Raw genomic sequence first — 18,485 nt, 5'->3', positions numbered from 1 at the left:
GTCAAATGCATCCAAAGTTGGTCCACCAGATGTGCAAAGACAATCTAGATATCATAATTACGAGAGTAATGATGAAGAGTATGATTCCTTTTCAGATTCTGAACACTCCCTTGTATCAATTGATTTTGAAGCAATGCCCATAATCACTCCAGTGCATCCTTTCACTAACTCTTGTCATCGTGTGACTAGAGATAATCTTAGTCTCATGGTTGAAGAGTTCATAAGAGCACATAGGACAGTTGTACAGATACATACGTGTGAGACACCTGGGGACATACTTGTTTTTCTTACTAGACAAGAGGAAATAGAAGATGCATGCAAGAAAATTACAAAAGAGATTCAGAACATGGTTGCTCAGGTTGGGCCTGTGAAAGCAGTTCCACGCTATTCAACCCTACCCCCAACAATGCAACAAAATATTTATGAAGCCAGCAACCAGACAATTTATAGAGAATTTAGAAAAGAATTGAGCAGTGATGGAACACCCAGGAGCAGAGACTCTGAATTCAGCCATCAAAAATTGAGAGATGACAGACTGAATGACACAGAATCTATGACCAGTAGCCAAAGTTATAGAATTGAAATACCAATGGGCTTGACAGGGAGTGAAACCCATAGTCACAAAAGTTGTAGACATGTAATAACCAGTAGCAGAGGTGGCTCTGAAATCAGCCATGTAAGTTATGGAGATGAAAAACAGAAATACAGAGAATATGAAAGTAGTCACAAGACTGGTAAACTTGAAATACCAATCGCCATTAAAGATAGTGAAACAAGCAGTCAACATAGCAGTTGCAGAGATGGAATATTCATACATAGAAGCTATGATAGAGGGCAGTATGAAAGATCCTCATGTGACAATGACAGCGGGCAGTCTGAAGGGTCCTCTTGTGATGATGAATGAACAGGATGGGGAGGAATCTGAAATCAGCCACCATGGAAGCCATATAATTGAAAAACCCAGAAGCAGAGAATCTAAAATCAACAGTGAAACCAGAAGTCAGAATAGTCATACAGATGGAATACCCATTAGACAAGACTCTGAAATCAGTCAGAAAAGTTTTAGAGATAGAATACCCACTAGCAGAGACTCTGAAATCAGCCATGAAAGTTATAGAGCTGAGAAACCAAGACAAGGAAAATTTAAAACCAACCACAAGAGTCCTAATACTGAAATACCAATGCCTATTAGAGATAATGAAACAGACAGGCATAATGAAACAAAGGGTCAGAAAAGTTCATGGAGAAAAGAACAAAACATATGCGGAGGCTCTGTAAACAGGCCAAAATCTAGTTGGAGAGATGTATTATCAATTCTCAGATTCGCCCAATTCAGCTTGAGAAAGTCTAGACATGAATTTTCCACATCCAGAGAGTCTAAGATCAGCCAGAGAAGTTATAAAGATGAAAAGGGGTCGGAAATCAGAGAGAATTGCAGAGATAAAACACCCATCTCTATTGAATCCTTAGGCACGAGAGACGAATTTGAGGATCATCAAGAAAAATCAATAATTATTAGGCCCTTTGGTGATTGTGAAGATTATGCTGAAATGATAAGACAGCTGATCAGGCAGTTTTTTGCAGAGGGAGGATTACATGTCTTGAGGTTCTTGAATGCCAAAACACGACCCGAATAGGCCGTCGGGAGATTGTGAGAATGATCAGCTGCGTGGGCACCGAAGCACTGTGTGGGCACTGAACCACTGTGTAGGAAGTCCGGCCACTGGGCCACCCTCCCCCGCACATTTAATTGCTGTGTTATTCAAACAGCATGTCCACCCAATGCGTCCGTTGAACAACATGAAACTGGTAGCCCATTCAACCATTCCACCGTCGGCATTGTATGTGGCCCTCCAAATCCGTCGCATCTTTTTCGAACCGTGACGTTGGTTTATAAATGGGTAACATGGTTTGTTTAATTATAAACTTAAATAATTATAAATTATAACTATAGAATTTATAATTATTTATTATATAATTTATAACCATAAATCATAATTTAAATATTTTATATAGTTAATATAAAAATAAAATAAAATTTAGAGTTAAAAAAAATTAGAGTTGCTACAAAAAAAAAAAAATAAAAAAAATATATATATATATATATATATATAATTCGATAACTCGGGATTCAGACAATGTTCCAGTGAATTACACATGCCAAGATGACAAACACAAGATGATGAAATTGTTAGCAATACAGCTTTAAGGACAATGCTTTTGAAGGAAGGGGATATGTTATGAATATAATTCATAACAATTAAATAAATAAAATAAATGTAAATATTAAATAATCAAATATTGGTTATGTTAAATAGTCATTAAGTTAAGTGAAAAGGCATGTGTAAAAGACATGCCCAGTGACGAAAGGACACCTGCTTAGGTATATATGCGGGTCCTCATTGTAACATTCTACATCACTTATACATTTTTATATATAATAAATTTATTACAAGTACCTCTTGTGTATTTTTACATTCAAGCCAACAAGCTACATGTTTTGTTGCTTCAATCTGACTCAACTGCAAGTCCATCTGCTTATGTTGCTGAGAGGTGGCATCCATGAATGACTTCAGAGTAAGATTCATCCTCTGCTGAAACTTGAAAGCCTGGGCTTAAAATTGGTCACACCATCCTGAATCTGTCAAATGTTGGAACTAGATATCTCTCGATCAATAGTATTCTGAAGCAGTCTTATTTATATTATGTATAATGCTTTCTGTTTTAATTTTTAATGTTCTCCAGCTCAACAATTTCCTTATTTGTTGCCTACATTCTTCTTTGCCATTTCTCAGGTAGTCCCATCTTCAGGGCCATATTTCGCAGGGTTAGCATTAAATTTTGTGTCTTTTCCCATTTCATTTCCAACTAAAGTCAATGGCATCCTTGCATTCACATGCTACATTTTCCACAGCCTCCAGTTGAGGCCCTTTCAACTGCTCTAGAATAATGGTTGGTCCCCTCAGTGGCCCCTCTTTATGACTACTTTGAGGCTTTATCTCCATTGTTCTCCTATGAAGCTTGAACTGACAGTATGATGGATCCTTGGCTGCCACACACCCATATAAGTTTGTATGTCTCATCTTCCAGCTACTGCATTGACTGCGGTTATGTAAGGCTGTGAGGTCAAATCCTCTCAACACTCCCATTGTATTTTCATCTTAGGTGGAATTAATGATTTCGAGGCTGCCATGATTAACAATTAAAATAGGGCACAGTGGGGAAGGGAGTTATGCCATTATAGGTCATATGAGGTTGCTAGGATGGATGCCAACTTGTTCTCCCACCCCTTTATTTTGGCTAAACTGAAGGCTGTGTTATGTAGTTTGAAATCTATTTTTTTTTTCTAAATCTATGGCCTTATTGGAAATCCAGTCAGCAATTTTGTTGGTAGCTTGTCAAGTAAGGTTGTAGGTGGCCGATATTCAGACATTACCTTATTTTGATTCATGATAAATTACTTTGCAGTAATCAAATCCTTATCTTCCCCCCATGTATTTTCATCTTCGGTGGAATTAATGATTTGGAGGCTACAATGATTAAATAGGGTGCTGGGAAAGCGGGTTGGGGGTTATTGGGGTTGGCTAGGATGGATGACAACTCGTCATCCCACTCCTTTATCTCTGCTAAGCTGAATGTTATATTATATAGTTTGAAAACCGTCCAGTCAGCTATTTTGTTGGCAGCTTGTCTGGTAAGGTTGTAGGTGGCAGATATTCAGAGATTACCTCTTATGATTCATGCCGATTTACTCTGCAGGAACCAATCTGTATTAGTCATTTTTCCCTATCAGGATATTGATTATTGATTTCAAATTGCCTTCTATTTCAATTTTCTGGATTCCTTTGGTTATAGAAAGCTTGATCCCTTCCAGTAGATCTTCAGCTTCTGCCTGCTGTTAGTAGCTTTATCTAAAAGTTTAGGAAAACTTTCATAGTTATTGTCTGATTATGCCTTTGTGCCATGCCCTGTCCTGCACGCCAAGATTCAGAAATGAAAGTAGGAGAATTGAAAGGAACTAAAAAGAAACCTAAATTCTGCAATGCTCATAACCCAGTCACAAATGTGCTAGAAACTTAGAAAGTGATAACCCTATTTTGCTGGAGAGAGAGAGAGAGAAATACCCCAGCACAAGTGTGGCACACAAGATATGCTCAAGTGCTCATAAAAGAAAGAAATGGCAATCACAAGAAAATGCCAAAGTTAAAGTTGTCCTTAGGCAAAAAACACTTTATTTGAGAGATCAAGAAGATTGCATGACGAGATAATACAAGGGAGAGTTGTGGTGTATTAAATTTTTTTACACAACTCAAGTAAGATGCTATGCCCAAGAGGGGTTAATGATCCTACTTGTGCAAGTTTGACTAGATTGGCCTTAATCACTCCTCATTACAATTAATCATAGTTTTCACATTAGCCTAGGGAAGGTGCTGAATTGCCAAATCATTGAGTTGGGATTGGTGAGTCTCTCAACCATTTTTGTAATATTTCCTAAATGTAAATTAACAGTAAATACAAAAGCAATGCACAAGGAACATCAAGATAAATAAAACCATAGACAAAACAGTACACAATAGATGCCAACAAAATTTTCTGAGCCATTTTATTAGTAAATAGGAACTGGGTACATAGATTGAGCTGGAATGATAGAACCTGGGCTTGCTAAGCAAGCTATGCAAAACCCGTAAGAGTTATCTCTAACCCAGATGAGGAATGGCCCAGAACAAGAAGTGTGCATTGCCCAGTGAATAATCTGCTGTTGGCTACTGGCTGGAACAAGGATTTTAGGATCGAATACTCATCATAATGCTCTAAAATTCAGCCTGGACTCCTCTCCCAAAACTCACATAAACCCAGAAAGGGTTTGTTCAACTTTGGCTCCATTCTAAGCAGTGACGAAGCCCTCCAACAGGTGTATACAGCCCAACTGGCCAGTTGTGCATACTCCTGTGTGAAATCTGCCTGCTGGGAATAATCCCCAACTCCAGCTCTGATAAATCCTTTCCAAATCAGAAAATCAGCCTCGGAAGGCTCTACTCTTTGGCACCTCAAGCTCCGAACAACTCTGCTCCAAGACCTGCACAGGCTTTGTCCAGGAAAGTCCATGCACTGCCAGAAAATGGGAAATTCGGCCCTCAAAATTGGCCCAAAGCTACCCCTGCAAAATGTCACCAAAATCTTGGCTCCTGCAAATTCTTTCCACCCAAATCACTGAAGCTGGCTCGGAAAACTACTAAGTCGAACTGCTTTAGGAAATGCGCACCATTGGTTTGATCTGCTGCCAATAATGCCCTGTGGAAGCCATGGAATGGACTCCCTAAATTTCCATCTAGGGAGACACTCAAAGTTCTCCGAAACTGGTGTGGAATCTCACTTGAAATTCTTGAGCTCAACAACACTCCAACTCTTGCACTAAACAAATCCAAGCAAGGCTGTTTGGGAGTGGGAGCGGGTAGAGACATTTTCGAAAGCTCCTAGGTGTGGAGCAGATTTGGGAGCGGGTAGAGACATTTTCGAAAGCTTCTAGGTCGGTTGCGGATTTTATATAATATAATTTTTTTATTAATTTTGATATATATATGTGTGTGTGTGTGTGTGTGAACAAAAGCATGTAGAATGATGAATTAGTGATAAAAAACATAAAAACATGGATTAAACCATATAACATCATTCATCTAATAGTTAATAAGTTATACTTCATCAACCACAGGTCCACAAGTTGCAACATCTTGATTCTTATCAACCTTAAAGTTTCAAAGTTTCAAAGTTCAATATATAACATTTTTCATCACTATAATTGTACTTGTCACCATTACCAGTAACGAGACTATAACAAAAAATATCAAAGTTTCAAACATGAAATGAAATGTTCCATGAAGCATCATATTCATCATTCATGAATCAACCAATGAGTTAGATACCAACTTCAAACTTCAAACTTAAATTGTTATATATTGTTTACAAAAAATACCATAATAAAAAGTCAATAGTTATTAAAAGTACTACAAAGTACAAACTAGAAAATACATGTAAATCTATATATTATCTCTTCTTTCCATGAGAAACTTCTAGTTTCTTTGAGGATGATCCATGAGTCTCTCCTGCATAGTGGTACGATCACGTCTAGAACCAGAAGGCACATGACCGCCACGCAATGTTGTAGATGGAGGTGGCAACAAAAGCAAAGATAATGCTCGTGCAACTTGAGCACTGCTAGAGGATGATGGGGGTGGCATGGTTGGTGTTGTTGCTTCATCATCATCTTTCAAAAGCTCTGCTTCCAATTCTTCTAAATGTATAGCGCCATCCTCCAAATTATCCTCCTTTGGGTTGTTTTCCCAAGTCATATAAGCTCGCTCACAATAATGTGTCAACAACCTCAAGTTGTAGTGCACAAAAACCAAGCATTTTGCTCGTTTTCTTCTCACATTATGGATGAAGCTATAGGTGCTCCAACACCTCTCTACAGAAGAAGTATTAACGACCTGTGAAAGCACTTCTATTGTCAATTTTGCCAAAGGTCCCCGAAACCAATACATGTTCCACCATGTGACAACATCCATTCTATCCCTATCTTTGATTGCACGCAAAGAGCCAAACACTCCAGTTTGTCTGAAGTATTTGCTTAATTCTCCACACAATCTAGCACACTCCTCCTTTTCAGGGTCCAACTTGTCTAATGTTGACATATACCCAATTTGTACCTTTCGATTTGTATGGGGTTTGGTCTTAACTGTGAAAATTTCACCACTGAAATTCTATTACAACAACTAGATTTAATTCTTCTAACTGATAAATTAATTATTAGAGGATGATGGGGGTGGCATGGTTAATGTTGTTGCTTCATCATCAACTTTCAAAAGCTCTACTTCCAATTCTTCTAAATGTATAACGTCATCCTCTCAATTATCCTCCTTTGGGTTGTTGTCCCAAGTCATATATGACGTAACGACCAGAAGTCATATACGTAGCAGAAATATTTAAAATACTTCGAAGACAAAAACATCTGTCATATGATAGTAATTGTAAATTGTATATTGTATAAAGAATTAATGCAGAGTGATACAGATGAGAATGAGGGTCCTGTATATATAGCCAGGTAAGTACCCTTTCACTAACAGTTATGTCCTTAGGGACTTACCTTTTCATTAATTGCTAACTAATTAATCATTAATCTTATTTGTTGTCTTTTACATTATTTGTGTTTATTTTTATATAAATTTAGTTTGTTACATTGCCTTCCCCTTCAAAACGCTGTCCTCAAAGCCTACGGATAAAGGATTGATTCTTTTCTGTTGGAAGGCATATCTTTTTATTTCTGAGCTTTCATCTTTGTTGATATAAGACGATAAGATGTTCTGAGCGATAGACAAAATTTGTTGTACTGAAAAGGGATCAAACCATCCTAGATTAATCTTCTGACCCTTGGAGTTGTGTGGTGAATAGTTATCGTATGACTGGATTGAGCTCACTTCAACATTCTTCGGAACATAAGTTTGTTGTTTATCATCTGCGTGATATAGATTTGTAGATTTATTAAGGTGTCTACTCTTGTGATTCAGATGTAGATAAGGAATTTTTCTTGTTTGAACGAACTTAAACATTTTTATGGTAGTTTCCTGATTTCCATCAGGGATTGTTATTGTTGACTTAACCACTGAATTTTTATTTGGGGTGTCCTCTGTTTGAACGATAACCTCTGAGTACATTTTTACTTCAATAGGGTTTGGATTTACCTGAACTGTGAGATTAGTGGTCTTGATGTTTGTTTCTTTAGTTTGGACTGCTACATCTGGAGATTTTGATGCTTCCTTTGTGACAAGTTCTTTGAACCTATTCGTCAATGATTTCTTTTCGTCCTTAAGTTTTTTAATCTGTTTGAGCAGATTTTGATTATTGATTTTTAGACGTAAGCCTTCCTCATTCTCTGAGTTAACTTTATTTTGGCCTTCACGCTTCTCATCTTTTAAACACTTGATTTGTTCTACTAATGTTTGTTTAAGGCTCTTTAAACGTAAATTGCTTCTTCTTGTTCTAATAAACGCTCCTTAAGTTCCTTCTTTGATGCTTTAGCTTTTTTGACTTGTTCGAGTAGTTTTTCTTGGTGATCTTTGAGGTGCGAAATTTCTTTGTCTTTGAAGCCGATGACTTCTTCAAGCTCTTTATGCTTCTTTGATATAGTTTTTTCGTTATCTCGAAACCAAGTCTGAGATATCCTTAAGGTCTTCTAATGAAAATTTTATCGATTTTAATTTACTTGTTATGTCAAGAAATGTGACCATCTTCCATTTATAAGGAAACTTCCAAACTTGTTTCTCTATGTTTAACATGAATGTACCCAAATTCTTAAACCAGGGCTTACCAAGTATGATGTCAGCCTTTTTATCCGTCCTTACAACATGAAATTGTGTTATGTATTCATAATGACCTATTGTCACTTGTAGATCACTAATTTTATACCCATTTTGGTCAAATTTTTTTTTCCTTACATCAATGCTTAACTCTGGAATTAATAGCTAATTTGCTAAGTTGGTGTTATAAACATTAACTTCTCTGCTTTGGATACTTCTTTTTAATATAATTACTCCATGATCTATAATTGAAACACTGTTATAGGAAAACCTATCTTCCTTCGTCATTTTAGAATTGAGCTCCATCATTTTTTTTTTTCAATGATTGATCCCATCATGCCCATTCACGAAAGGTCACTTGCTGAGGTATAAAAGCAGGGTCCTCATTGTACATTCATATCATCTTATAAATCTTATATATATTAATAAATTATTATTTACGAATACCTGTGTGTATTTTTACATTCAAGCCTCCAAGCTATCAGTTTTTTGTGCCCAACATAGTTTTTATGCTACAGTGGTACCAGAGCCATGGCACACGATATAATCATGCAGGTCTTTGAATGTAGTTCACTGCACAATGTGCCATTACGTTCATATCCTGATTACGTTGAACAATTTAGTATTCAAGAAACATTTCAGCGATTAGAAAAATCATGTGCTGAAGTTTCAACATGTCTAAAGAAAAGTCTTGTAGAAGAAGACAATGAAACTCTGAATATAAATGATATGGACATTGATAGCGAGAATGAGGAAGCTGAAAATGATATGAAAATGGAAGTTAATAATGAAGTTCTGGTGAAGATGTCTTACGATGAAAGTAACAAAAAAGAAGGCATGAAGTCCAGAAAAGGGCACGTTGAGGCCCCATCGATGGAAATTCCCACTAAGGATGTAGAAAGTTTATCTAAGCGGAATCTGGTATCAAACGAGTCAAGGCTTTCTGTAGAAAATGGAAAGGATTCCAAGAAGCTCAACATAAGTAACACCATTCAAGGTGATATGATCGCAGCAAAATTGGGTCAATCTGATAAGTCGAAGATTGAGGATGCCATTGAACAGACTAAATAGTGGCTGGACTAGCGTGCAGATGCAGATGAATTTGATGACAAGAGGAAGGAGTTGGAGAACACTTGCAATCCTATCATTGCCAAGATATTGTCGTCGCTGTCACTGGAACACTTGCTCAGATTTAGCTGTGTCTCTAAACAAAGGAACGCTTTATCTTCGTCAACCAAATTCATAAGTGGCCTTTGGGATAAGCAGTTTCAAAAGGTTATTGCCAGGATGCCATGGCTGGCGTTGCCATTCGGAGACAAGACTATAAAGAAATTGTTTCGATACTGCCAAGTTTCGACTATGGCCGAGGTGGTTGTTATAAATTCAAATGAGAAATTACATTGGGAATTGTCGTTTACTCCATACTTTATCACAGAATTTTATGGAACCAAGTGTTACCCTTTTACGAAAGAGTGGCTGGATGAAATTAATGCGGAGAATGAGCAGCTGCTTGAGGAGGTTGAATCGAAGAAATTTGTATTAGCAATGTCTGTGTTATGTGTGGATCGCAGAGCAGTGTTTTCTTTTGTGGCAACCGAGGCTTTCAGAGACTTAAAGCACAATAGGGATCTCCATTCATTCCTTGGGTATGTGTTTCAAAACCGTTGCAAGAAAGAAATAATGGAGGGAACATCATGGATTTCAAGGTGCGAGTTTACTTCAAAATTTGAAATCGATACAAAATCAAATGAAATCTTAGTGAAGGAGCTCGAAGATGGATAAGCTACATGACGGATCAATGACCAAGTTGTACACATCGACAACGACTAAGAGAAGAAAACCCCAATATTAAAGCTTTGAGGACAAAGCTTCTGAAGGGAGAGGCTATGTTATGAATATAATTCATAACAATTAGCTAAATAAAATAAATATAAATATTAAATAATTAAATATTATTTAGGTTAATTAGTCATTAAATTAAGTGAAAAGGCATGTCTAAAAGACATGCCCATTCACGAAAGGTCACCTGCTGAGGTATAAAAGTAGGGTCCTCATTGTACATTCATATCATCTTATAAATCTTATATATATTAATAAATTATTATTTACAAATACTTGTGTGTATTTTTACATTCAAGCCTCCAAGCTATCAATTTTTTGTGCCCAACATAGTATTTATGCTACAACTATCCACTGAAGAATCTGCGTTGTCGCTGACTCTGCTACTGAGCCTCCTGCTCTACTATGAACCCTTCGTTTGCACTCCTCAACACTTGAATGCAACTAGTTTGCAACTGTCACTCGTGAATCTGACTGCATCATTGACACTAATCCATCTTGCTGCTAAATACTGTGGGCCCCTGTAGCAATATAATGATGCATGAGGAAGACACTTCAATGGACCCTGCCCCACCTTTGCGCTGCTCTGGGACTATAGCTCCATATTGCCCCACCTCACTCCTCCTAGAGGTATAACTGCAAGCATGGCGAAGTCTTCTACCAACTTGGAGGAAAATTTATCTATCTCTGTGGATGCTGCCACCTGGTCCTGCTTCCCTTGCTTGTCCTTCTTTCTGAGAGGATACTGAGTACTGTAGTGGTCAAACTCACCACACTCGAAACACTTGACCTTAGGTCCTTCTTCTTCTTCTCCCCTTGTCCATGACTGGGACCCTTAGATGCAAGGGCCACATTTTCCTCCTTCTCACCCTTTAGATCCTTATTGCTGCTTTCACTGATGGATCTCTTTACTAGAGCTCACCTCATCTCCTGCTGCTGCAGCTCTGACGACACCCTGTCCCACCTAGGCAAAGTGTCTCGACCCAAGATACTTTGGACAAAGACTTGGCACTCCTTTGAGACAGTGTTCGATGCCAAACGCACAAGCTCTGTAGGTTGAGGTGCTACCCCAACGACTGCAAGCTGATCTCGGATCTCTTGAATTCTGAGGGGAAGGAACCTATGCCTTTACCCTTATGCATCCTGATGTTTCTTAGCTTCTCCTGCAGGAACATCTTCCACTACTCGAAAGGATTTCGATATAACTGAGCGAGAGCATCCCACATCTCCTTGGTCGTTCCTTTGTTCGCTATATGTGAGACTATATAATCTCGGACTCCATCCAAGATCATTGCTTCGCCTTTGCCATTTCTATCCTGTATTGTTTCAATTGATTTGCATCTTGAGATACTGCCATAACATTGTCTGCATAGGTCTTCATGCCAAATTCATCTAACAGGAAGGACATCCTATCCTTATAGATGACATAGTTGGAGGCTCCCTCCAACCTATCTTGATCTCTAAGCCTAGCCGTGGCAATCTCGAATCTGAACGAAAATCTCCCTCTTTTTCCTTGCTTGGCTGCTAAATTTGCTATTTGCACTCCCTTCTGGAGTGAGAAACTCTGTTTGTAGTAACTGTCGACTGCAACTGGAAAAATCAGATTTCTAGCCGAGAAACCTCTGTGAGAAATTTCCCTCTATTTGTGCACTTTTTCTTCCACCTTGCGCTGATTTTGCTCCAACGAACTGCTGCAAAACCCTTCTGCGCCCAAACAAGGAATCTACTCAGTGAAAATTGAGCTACAACTGCCCTTCTGCTTGCTGGAATCACTCGAATTGGCAAGCTGAATTTTTTTGCCAACCTGCACTGAAAAATCGAACTTGCTCAAGCAACTCGCACTGCTTGGCTTAGGATTTGTGCAGCCCCCAAAAATTCGTCTTGCTGCTCCCTCTGAACAACAAATTTCTTCCTTCGCTTCTGAGCTTCCCCGTCTGATCAAAATCGCTCTGATACCATGTGAAAATTTCACCACTGAAATTCTATTGCAACAACTGGAATTAATTCTTCTAACTGATAAATTAATTATTCAGTTTATTGCTACGACAACAACGAATTAATCACACTGCAACCTTCACAAATAAAAATACTGTGGAAGATAAACTGGAAACTGAGAAAATACTGGCACACACACACAAGATATGACAATTATTTTTGGACAAAAGTCTCTGGAAAAACCCAACTTGGGAAAACTAGTGCAGCAACTGAAGGTTTTTATTATTAAGCATTAGCGAAATAATCTGAGTACAATTTGGATGCTGAAAGTTGACAATCTTGTAGAGAAATATTGGCAAAAATATAGTGAGGAATTTTCCTAACCCCACAAGCAATCTGACACTGAAGATTGGCCTTTGAAACCCCTCCACAAAATTCCCTGTGTCACCCTTTGTGCAAGCACAAATTTGTGTTGTCTGGATCTCACCTTGAGCTGCCTCTTCTTTTTGCTGCTGACTCTGGAAATGCTTCCCTTGACATCTACGAAATTTTCTTGCCTTCATAACTCTGAGATGACTTCCCGAATAAAAAAATTGAATTGCCTCTTAGAGGCTTCTGCGTAGCCTCTCTGTGGATATCTCTGCTTCTCTGCAATGTACTCTCCTGAATTGGAAAACTTCCTCCGTATCGCTATCCTTACACCTCTTTGTCTGTGCTTCCCTTCTCTGGCTCGAACTCTTCCGGTTGCTGCTGCTGCTCTCTGGAGAAATTGAACTGCCAAAGGAAATCGATCTCTAGTGTCACAAGTGTGTTCATCTACCCATCGACTTGTTTTTATAGTCTCCAGTTGGGACTCCAACGACCAAGATTAAAACTTTAATCAATGTTTAATATTATATCCTAGTCGATCTGTTTGAGTTTCTAGTGAATATGGTACTCTTTAGATGCTTCATAAATCATTCACCTTTGTTGAATAAGGTACGGGAAAGTCAAGTGCCATTCTATCTTCCACAACTGCGATGTTTTGAATAAGGTAAGATGTATTGTTTTCACCATAAGAGGATATGTTATAGGGTTGCAAATTAACCTTGCCAGCTGGAGATATATGAAACCATAGAGTTCATTTGCTGGAGCCTGGAAGAAATTGCCTGGTTTTGATAGGAGGGAGACAAAGTTGCATTCCTTTTTGGAGGAGAGAGTTTGCCTTATGTGGATTTGTTTGAACAAAATTTATCTAATGGAACCTTATGCTTTTAATTAATATTGATATGACGTGAAGAAGACAGAAGAAGCCATCATTAAACGATATAGGGATGGGACATGTGGCTTCAGTGCAGTCTAAAGAGGACATTGCAGGAGAAGCAACAGAGTCAGTTTCTTTGTTTTGCTGTACAGCATTGTTTTACATTTTTGGTTTGCAACGAACTTCATTGAAAATATGAACACCTTTAGTTTCGCTCACTTTTAAGCTTTAGCTATTTAAAGTTTATTAAATAACGAATCCATACTGGTGAGGAAAGTTTTAAAATAGAGGAGGAATGACCTGTTGTAGAGTTTTATGAACCCAACGTTTCGGACTACCAAGTGAGTCCATCATCAGGGGATGCGTCAATGGATATTCTAAAGATATTAATGATGTATCCATGAGCTAAATTTCAGAGTATATATATAGGTTTATGAAAGAAATAATTTCGCTCTGGATAATCTTAATTTCTCGAATTCTGATGTGCTGTCCATCATGTCCCTTCCATGGTAGGACTTGATATTAAATAATGAATCCATACAAGCGAGGAAAGTTTTAAAATAAGAAGTTTTTTTTCCAATGGATGTAGATCTGCATGGTCTATTAGAGTTTTATTTGGACACCGTTATTGATTAACCAGATTAATGATTTTATCATTTGAATGTATGCTAATGTTCAAGATTTCTATGAGTTCATGATTATAATGAATAGTTTTATGAACATTTTAGGAGCATCTTTTTGGTTCTACTAAAGTACTTTTGTACATGGATGTCGGAGATCTTATGGGTTTGCATATTCACTGCTTTCAAACTTCAGAGTGCTGTTTCTGCAAAGACATACAATATCTATTGTTTCACTGTTAATGAATGTATGCTATCTTGCAGATTAGACTTTGCTAACTGAACTCATGATTTGTGTTTTTGATTTTTCTTTAATTGCAGTATACAAAGGATTTAGTCCGTGTTCTGAAGAATATGGTCACTAGTGGGTACTCACCGGAGTTTGATGTTGGTGGAATCACTGATCCCTTTTTGCAAATAAGGGTTCTTAGACTACTTCGCATTTTGGGACAGGGCGATGCAGATTCAAGTGACATTATGAGTGACATTCTGGCTCAAGTAAACAATTTTTTTTTTTATAGAGGATTGCGCTAATTTAAAGCTGCATTTATCTCTCTGATTTTGGAATAAGTCTATCTGCTCTCAGATTGTATGGGAAACTATATATTATATAAGAAATTAGTAAATGGCAGCCTGCCTTGACAGAAACATTGAAAAGTATCATGCTATACCCGAATTAGGCCCTGAAGCTTTGATTTCGAGAATGGTTGTTCGTTGGAGATTGTGACTTTTCTTTCCAACTGTCTTCCCTTTCCATCTTGAATCTTGGGGCTTTTATGCATTCAATTAAATGTGTAAATTTTTGGTTCTAAATAATTACTTACATGGCTGTGAAAATGTTTTCAGTACCATAGTTCAGCCAGGATATGGTTGCAGATTTATTTACTTAATGGAACTCAAGCAAATTACTACAGTGAACTGTTTAGGTGGAATTGGACCACAATTTCATTAGGTTGAAGTTTACATGTGGCATGACATCTTTAATGTTAAGGATTTAACTCAGTTAAAATTGCTGTATATATTGAAATCGTGAAACATGTTTGCTTCCATGCCTTAGTATCTTATCATCAATCTGTTTGTCTTGCTTCCAGGTAGCCACTAATATTGAATCCAACAAGAATGCTGGGAATGCAATACTTTATGAATGTGTGCAGACCATCATGGCAATAGAAGCCATAGGTGGTCTTCGTGTGCTTGCAATTAACATTCTCGGTCGATTTTTGTCAAATCGTGATAATAACATCCGGTAAGCATGTTGTAAAGCTTTCCAGTTTGGTTCCTAATTTTTTGATCTTTTGATTGTTTCGTTGGGTTCAAATGTGTCATATCTATATCTATTGCTGCTCCAAAATAAAAATTTTGTAGGGAAGGCAATTGAAGAATTTGTATGGGATCATCCCTTTCTACTCACTACTTTTATATGTATTTCTTTTGTCACATTGTAGTGTTGACACTCACATATCACAATAGTGGCTTCTTGTATTTTCTAGTCCCATTGACCTGCTTTGGTCCTATGTGGACATTAATAAAATTAATTTATTTTACCTGACCTCCCAGCTCTGTAATGTTCACATCTTCCAGTGAATTTCAATCAGAAATTTAGAATTGTAGCATCCTATTTTCATTAGACTTGCACAGGCATCTTATGGCACAGCTTGCAAAAATCGCCAGAATACAATAATTTGTGATGCATATGTTTTTCTGCTTGGACTTATAACTGAAGAATACAACTTTAATATTTGTATGGGCATGGCTGATGGAACAAAAATCCAGGAAACCTTACATACAGAATATACTAGACGGCTCCATTTGATTCATTCTTTCAATTCAATATAGAGATGCATGTCTTCCTACCAGTTCTTTAGTGACCTAGTTCTCACATGTTATAAATTTTTGAGCTAAGTAACAGCACACTTCCAAACAGGGTCCGTGTCCCGTATCCTATGTGTCGGACACCAATAAGTGAGGATACGTGTCCAACACATGTTTGGCACATGTCCTATTCACAGGACACCTACCAAACACGTGTGCCACACACGCCCTGACCGTGTCTCCCGTAAAAGAAGTCTGCACCCCATAAAAACACGTTTTCCCTTTCATTTGGGTTCATTTACTCAACAGGCTGGAGGAGTAAGATGTTTTGGAATTCATCTGAGGGTTATTGTGTAGTGTTAGAAGGGATTCCAAGCGCTGTGCAAGTGGATTTGTCCACCAATCTTCAAGTTTTCCCCTAAAGCAGTCCATTGTCTACCTCATTTCTCAAAAATCATGGCTCAATCATCAAGGGAAGCTGGAAAAGGTTTAAGGAAAGGGAGGAATGCTCCCACTGATGTTGTCCCCCCTCCTTCTTCAGGGTGTGTTAGTGCCCCATCTGCTAAAAGAGGGGCTACAATAGTAGCTTCAAATTCTGGATAAATTATTGTGTTAGCAAGACAACAGGCTAAATAGCAAAAGTTGTATGATTAAATTTGTATCAAGATCATGTAAGATTCTAAACGTTTTTAGTTTATATGTTCTAAAAAAATTGAATCTTTGTCTATATTTCATTTTTGTATTTGTAATTTACTAATTTTTTATATTTTTAATATATATAACAAATTCATGTATGTGTGTAGTATACTTTAGGGTAAAACCGCCCTTAGGGTTAGGAGAGAGCTCATGACAGATTTGAATTCAACAGTTATTCCCTCAAATTTTTTGCAACCAGAGATCTTATTGAAGTACAATAAGATAAGGTAACCATACAATCAACAGTTTGTTCATATGAAACCAATTCCACAACATATAGAGTTTTAGGACTATAGTCCCCTTAATGTTACATTATAACCCAAAAACACAGTAATTGCTATCAGAAACCCTACTATCCACATTTCTACGGAGAATTCACCTTTTGAAACTTGTGTTGGATGTTTTCTACCTTCACCCATGGATGTTGTATATGGACAACAAGGAGGATTGAGGGAGGACCTCATAGGAGATGCATTATGAGTAGAAAAAAATGTTGAGAAGGTTAGGCAAACCCATTTGCAAGTACAGGAGACGCTGAAGAAGTCACAAGAAAAAATAAGGCCATGCATGATTAACACAATAAAGAAGTCATTAAGAATGGGAGATAGAGTATGGTTACAATTGAACAAGGAAAGGCTACAATGCCCTAAGAGGAATATTGAGGCAGTATGGCTCTTTTGAGATATATTGGGAAAGGTGGCAGATAATACTATTCTGGTTCTCCTTTCTGATGCTTTTCTTGCTCTTGTTTTGGACCTCTCTGGTTCCTCTTGTCATTGTTCTTATGCTGGTATTTTCTCTATTCTTCTGTAGCTGATAATTGGCTTCCTGATTGCAATGGCTGAAGGTTCTAGTGGAATCCTAGTTCCAATTTTGTATTGCTTTTTTCTTCAATGTCTTTCTGTTTTATTTTGCTGTACATGTGTTTTCTAAAAAATTACAGCCCTACTGATTCCTACTTTTCTTTCAATAAAGTTGTAAGCTTCTAACACTTGACTATAGATAAAATTACATTTTTACTGTTGATATTGGCTTTACGTTTAAACACTTTGAAATATTGAACAGGTTTTTCACCTGACCATACCGCTTTGAGAGCTTTTCCTTTGACTGACTTGGTTAAGGAGTTGTCCAACACATGAAAACTATGTTGACAACCTTAATGCAAAGTATTTCGAGCCACCCTTTTCTTTTCAGCATGTGCCTAGCCATTGTGACTAGGGTGCAATGTTCAGCTACTACATTTTGTTTTGGAGTATAGGAAACAATTGGCTGTTTTATTACACAAGTGTTTTACAATATTTTGAAAAATCATGAGTTGTACTTGCCACTTCCATTAGTTCTAAGGACCTTTACTTTTCTACCTCACTAGACTTCTACACTAGTTTTAAATTCCTCAAAACATGAAAATGCAGCTGTTTTGGGCCTCAACAAATGTCCAGAAATACCATGCTCCACCAAGTGCTTGAGTTGGTATTGGTTCACACAAGATGCTGTGGACGAGATCCAATGATGTCAATGCTCTCCATGCTGCTCCATTAGGAAGCTGAGCTAGGTGTCATTCATTTGCAAGGTGTCCTTTACAAACTGCAGTGTTTAGCTTAATTTGTGGTAGCTCTCTAAACATTTGATTTTATGTGAAAGTTGGAGATATGTAAAATCTATTTGCCCATTTTGTTTGACTGCTTTAAGGCCACTTGGATGATGGAGATGGCATCCAACTCATTCAAACCACTCACTACTACTTACCTTGCCCCAACTTCTGAAGCAGGAATTTCTTGGACAGCAGCAATATATGTATAAATAATTTATTAAAAGATGAAATTACAGATGATGATTCTTACAATTGCGGATGCCTAGCTTATATACCGCCATGGACACCCTTTGGGGAAAGGGCATGATCTTATGATCGTGCCCTTTCATCTAATTTAACTGAAAATTAAATAATAACCTAATCTAACTAATTTTTTACATAACATTGCCTTCCTCTCG

General features: G+C 37.6%; 1 protein-coding gene across 1 annotated transcript in view; it reads left to right on the top strand.

Annotated features, from left to right (window-relative positions):
• LOC149244546 (AP-1 complex subunit gamma-2-like) overlaps positions 1–18,485 on the top strand; it is a 221,621-nt gene that overhangs the window by 2,753 nt on the left and 200,383 nt on the right. The window contains exons 4-5 of the mRNA XM_089374886.1: positions 14,310–14,486; positions 15,080–15,234. Of these exons, the coding sequence (XP_089231012.1) occupies positions 14,310–14,486; positions 15,080–15,234 (332 nt within the window). The remainder of the gene's footprint in view (positions 1–14,309; positions 14,487–15,079; positions 15,235–18,485) is intronic.

Source organism: Pinus tabuliformis, chromosome 8 (assembly GCF_031772625.1).
Source record: "Pinus tabuliformis cultivar Carrire ecotype Pingquan chromosome 8, CPIR1, whole genome shotgun sequence".
In the NCBI taxonomy this organism is placed as follows: Eukaryota; Viridiplantae; Streptophyta; class Pinopsida; order Pinales; family Pinaceae; genus Pinus; species Pinus tabuliformis.
This window is presented reverse-complemented; position numbering and strand designations above follow the sequence as displayed.